This window comes from Mandrillus leucophaeus, unplaced genomic scaffold, assembly GCF_000951045.1.
Source record: "Mandrillus leucophaeus isolate KB7577 unplaced genomic scaffold, Mleu.le_1.0 Scaffold366, whole genome shotgun sequence".
In the NCBI taxonomy this organism is placed as follows: Eukaryota; Metazoa; Chordata; class Mammalia; order Primates; family Cercopithecidae; genus Mandrillus; species Mandrillus leucophaeus.
Window position 1 is genome coordinate 1,267,203 of NW_012103876.1, and position 4,008 is coordinate 1,271,210.

Genomic DNA, 4,008 nt, shown 5'->3' on the forward strand with positions numbered 1-4,008 from the left:
AGACTCTGTCTCAGAAAATAAATATATACATAAAATAAAATAATAAAAACAACAAAATTTGGCCCTACTCTGCTAACGGAACCTAGAGAAGGAGGTTTTCATTCTGCTTAAGCCAGAACCTTAGAGCAAGAAGCTGCATCTTGGGAGACTCCTATGGTCGTGGGGACAAGAACTGAAGACTCTTCCTCAAGGGAGATGTGAAAGTCAGGGGGTCTCAGGCAGAGCCTCCTGTTCTGGCTGCCCACTGTCATTGGAAGTCCCTCCTTTTCCAGCCTTGGTTCTTCTACTAATACGAGAGCCGCTTCTTTCCGCTGGCACATAACCTCATCTTTCAAATGCAACTCAGCTTTCAAAATCAACAAACAATACTGTGATGACCTCGTATTCCTGCCGGCTCTGTCACTGCAGATCCTCGCCCCGCCCCCGCCTTTCCCTGCCTGGTCTCCTCAGTCTGAGAACAGAGCCCACCCTCTCTCTGAGATTGTTTTCCCTCCCTCTGTGACCTCTGTCCACCCCCGCTGCTCTGTTGAAACCACTGTGCCTGCAGCCCCAGACACGGCTGGCAGAATCCCCTGAGTGGGTCATCCTCTCTGGTGTCCACTCAGCTCTGCCCCCTCACCTGCCAGCTTGCCCATCTCCAAAGCCAGTCCACATCCGCCACCCGGGAAACACGCACTCAAATCCGCCCAGAACACCCCACATGGCCTTGTGGCTGACCTTCCGCCCTTTTGCCCATCTGGGTCCTTGGTCCTGCAGTCTCTCTCTCTGACCTCGTCTTAGAGGGCATGAGCCATCCCATGAGCCCGCTCCACCCACGTTACTCAGCTCGCTCAGATGGAAGGGGTCCTGATCCAGAGTGAGTGCTGGAGGACCTGGGTTTTCTCTGGGCCACCGCCCCTTCCACACACCCAGTCCCTGCACACACAGGCTCGTTCATTCACAAATCCCCGCGCTCACACCCACAGGTGTCTCCCTGCGCACACATCCGCCCGCTTCCTTCCTGCATCGACACACACACACACACACACACACACACACACACACACACACTCCCACGGCTTCCCCTTCCTGCAGACATGCGCCCACACATCCCTAACACGGGATGGGAGGAAATTTTGTCTTCTGCAAGGAGTTTTTATCCTCAGGTGGGCGGGGTGGGGGGGATTAAGTATAGGCTATTTGCAAGTCTGAGGGAATTTACTTTGGCATATCATGTAATTCTAGAGAGAGGCAGGAAGTCGAAAGGGGAAAAGGTGGGGGTCAGAGAAACGAGGGAGGGGCCCCAGTAAATCATTGGTCCACCTTGCCATTTAGCCAGCACCTGGCGGCAGGGCCTGAAGACCCACTGGCAGCTTCGGTAGCTTTCCAGGTGCCTCACGAACATACTCAGAACGTTGGAAAACATTTCTTTGATCAATGTTTATTTCTGTCTTTGAATTCTATTTGCTGAGTTTGAGTAAATGATTATGTATCATAATGCTTACTATTTAGTTGTTAGATGTAGACCTTTGTCAAATACCTCACTAAAGGCTCCACCTACATTAATTTACAGCATTAATTTAAATCTTCGGAGCCCTATGGGTAGATATTTATATAATCCCCATTACACAGATGAGGATACTGAGGCTCCAAAGTGCCCAAGGTCGTAAATTGAAGGTGGCAGAACTGCAGGTTTGCATTCAAGTCTGCAGACAATTCAGCCCTAATCTCAACCATCAGGATGTAATTAATGCCTTATGCTTTAGAAATTCCCATAGATCTGGAAATCTAAGATGGCTACAACATAATTTAGCAGTTATTTGGGAAAATAAAATTGTCTGGTATGCGTATGTTAACACTTTGTTGTTCTGAGCCTTTCTTGTAAAATCCAGTTAATGTGAGCTTCCCAAGGCTAGAAACAGATCGGATTTATCCTTCCACCCAGGTATTCTGCAGAACATCACTTGGCCAATAGGAGGTGCCCAGCCAATGTTGAAAGTAAATTAAATGAAGTGAAATTCAGGTTTTTGCTCTAGATGTGTGCCAAATAAGCTCATTAAGGGACTGGCAACAACAAAATTAACATTGAGTGATAAGTCCTTTAGAGGCCAAGAGGCCTGGCCGCTCTTCCTAGTTTTGTAGCAGCTGTTAGCAAACTTGCAAAACCCAAACGTGGTGTGAGGAAGGCCACATGCGGAATTCACACTTGAGGCTGCACAGGTTGTGACCTGGAGAGCCATTTTCCAGATTCTGAACACCCATCTCTCCCTTGGTCTGCGTTTCTCACAGGCCTGAGTCCCGCACACACAAACTTGTGTTTCTTACACACTCATAGGAAAAACGTGCCTTGCACGCTTGACAACATGCTGCAGAGGAGGACGTGCAGTCTGGATGTGAATGTGGGTCTAAGCCGCAGCAGGAGCCTTCTTGTCTGCGAGACGCGCCTGGCATTCACTGAGCAGGGCTGGCGTGAGCATGAGTGCCAGTCCACGTGAAGCGCTTAGCACGGAGCCTGGCACCGGGGGCGCTGGGGAAGACAGTTGATCCCAACCACTTTCTTGCACATTTCTGACACGGCTGCTGATTCCTGCCAGGCAGGCCCCGGGTGCCTGGGATTCAGCAAGACTTCCGCATCGCCTTTTTAAACCTGCTCTGCTCAAGCCTCAGCTCTTGGTGATTTCCTGAAGATGCTGCCACCGGGGAAGAGCCTCCCAATCCTCAAATCCCGAGCCCATGCCTTTCATCCCTGCCAGGTTTCCATTTCCAGTTTGCTCCTAACCTGGCCCTTCTCCCCTGCCCCGGCCCCCCGGGACGTGTGAGAGAGAGCCAGACAATAGTAAACGGAATTCAGTCACACACACGGAAAAAAAAAAAAAAAAAAAAAAAGATTATGAAAATGAAAAGTAAATAAATATGGATGTTGAGGACCTAATTCTGATAAGCGGATTTTCAAAATTAGCCATTTGCAAGAGTAGATTAAATGCATTTAATGTGGTGGGTGGAAGGAAGTCGATTAAGATGCACAGCAGACCCATTTCAGTAGATTCCGGGGAGCAGGCCTTGCAGGCCCCCTTCGCGCTGCGCATGTTTGCCGGGATAAACGCTGAATGCCTCTTAAGCGCACTAATTTGCTGTTGTCGTGCTGGTAAACAGGCCTCCTGGAAAGGGGCCACTCGCCGCTTCTGTACCCAAGGCGGATGGTGGAGCGGGGAGGGGCCCCCGGCCGGGCTGGGGCGGGAGGCCAGAGGCCAGCCTCGGGGGTGCGGGGGCTCCGTTCGCGGTCTGCAGGGAGGCTGAGAAGCGCCAAGGACAAAGGAATGGCACTGGCTTTCCCCTCACCTTCCCCAGCCGGCCGCCCCCCACCCGGCCCTCTGCAGAGAGAATTCTGGTCCCAGAATACCTTGCAGCTCCTTCCATGGCAACGGCCGCCTCCCTCCCGCACCGTTTCGCCTCTTTCCTTCCTTCCCGCGCCTTCTCCCCGCAGCCCACACCAGAGCCAGGCCTCCCGAGGGCTCGGCGCACCCGCATCCCGCAGCCCCGGAGCAGGGACGACGGCCAGTCCTTCCCCCCGGAGGAGGGGCAAGCAGGCGCTCCCAACGCGCACGCCAGCCACACCTGCAAGCGGGAGAGAACCAGATCCCCAGACATCCCTGCCCTGTCCTTCTCCGGGGCACCCACCACACTCGGGGGCCTTAGAGCCCTGAAAAGCCCGGCTGTGTTTTAGGTTTGAGGAAACAGACGAACTGTGTTACCGTGGCCCCGTGTTGGGGGATGGCGCGGGTGGGGGGTGAGGGTCGGGGGCGGTGCAGAGAGAAGCCAGTGATCTGAATAAACACCTCCTGACGTCTTTGAATGGATCCCAGCCAACGATCTGAAGTTGCGTCGGGGCAGTTCCTAGGACCTGAGGCTCCAAGTCACCATGTGACCCTAATGTCTCAGCCATGGTGCGTCTGTCATGGGGTGAGGGCACAGACAGCAGTCACCTGGCACCAACCCTGGTGCAAGCGCTGTGCTTCATTACTCCATTTA

General features: G+C 53.0%; 1 protein-coding gene across 1 annotated transcript; it reads right to left on the minus strand.

Moving 5' to 3' along the window:
* Window positions 1–2,901: 2,901 nt before the first annotated feature.
* LOC105546724 lies at window positions 2,902–3,616 on the minus strand. Its single transcript, XM_011989988.1, has 2 exons — window positions 3,380–3,616; window positions 2,902–3,272 (listed from the first exon to the last, which is right to left on the minus strand). Exons 1-2 carry the CDS (start codon window positions 3,505–3,507, stop codon window positions 2,993–2,995), a joined length of 408 nt encoding a protein of 135 aa, XP_011845378.1. The 5' UTR covers window positions 3,508–3,616; the 3' UTR covers window positions 2,902–2,992.
* Window positions 3,617–4,008: the final 392 nt, after the last annotated feature.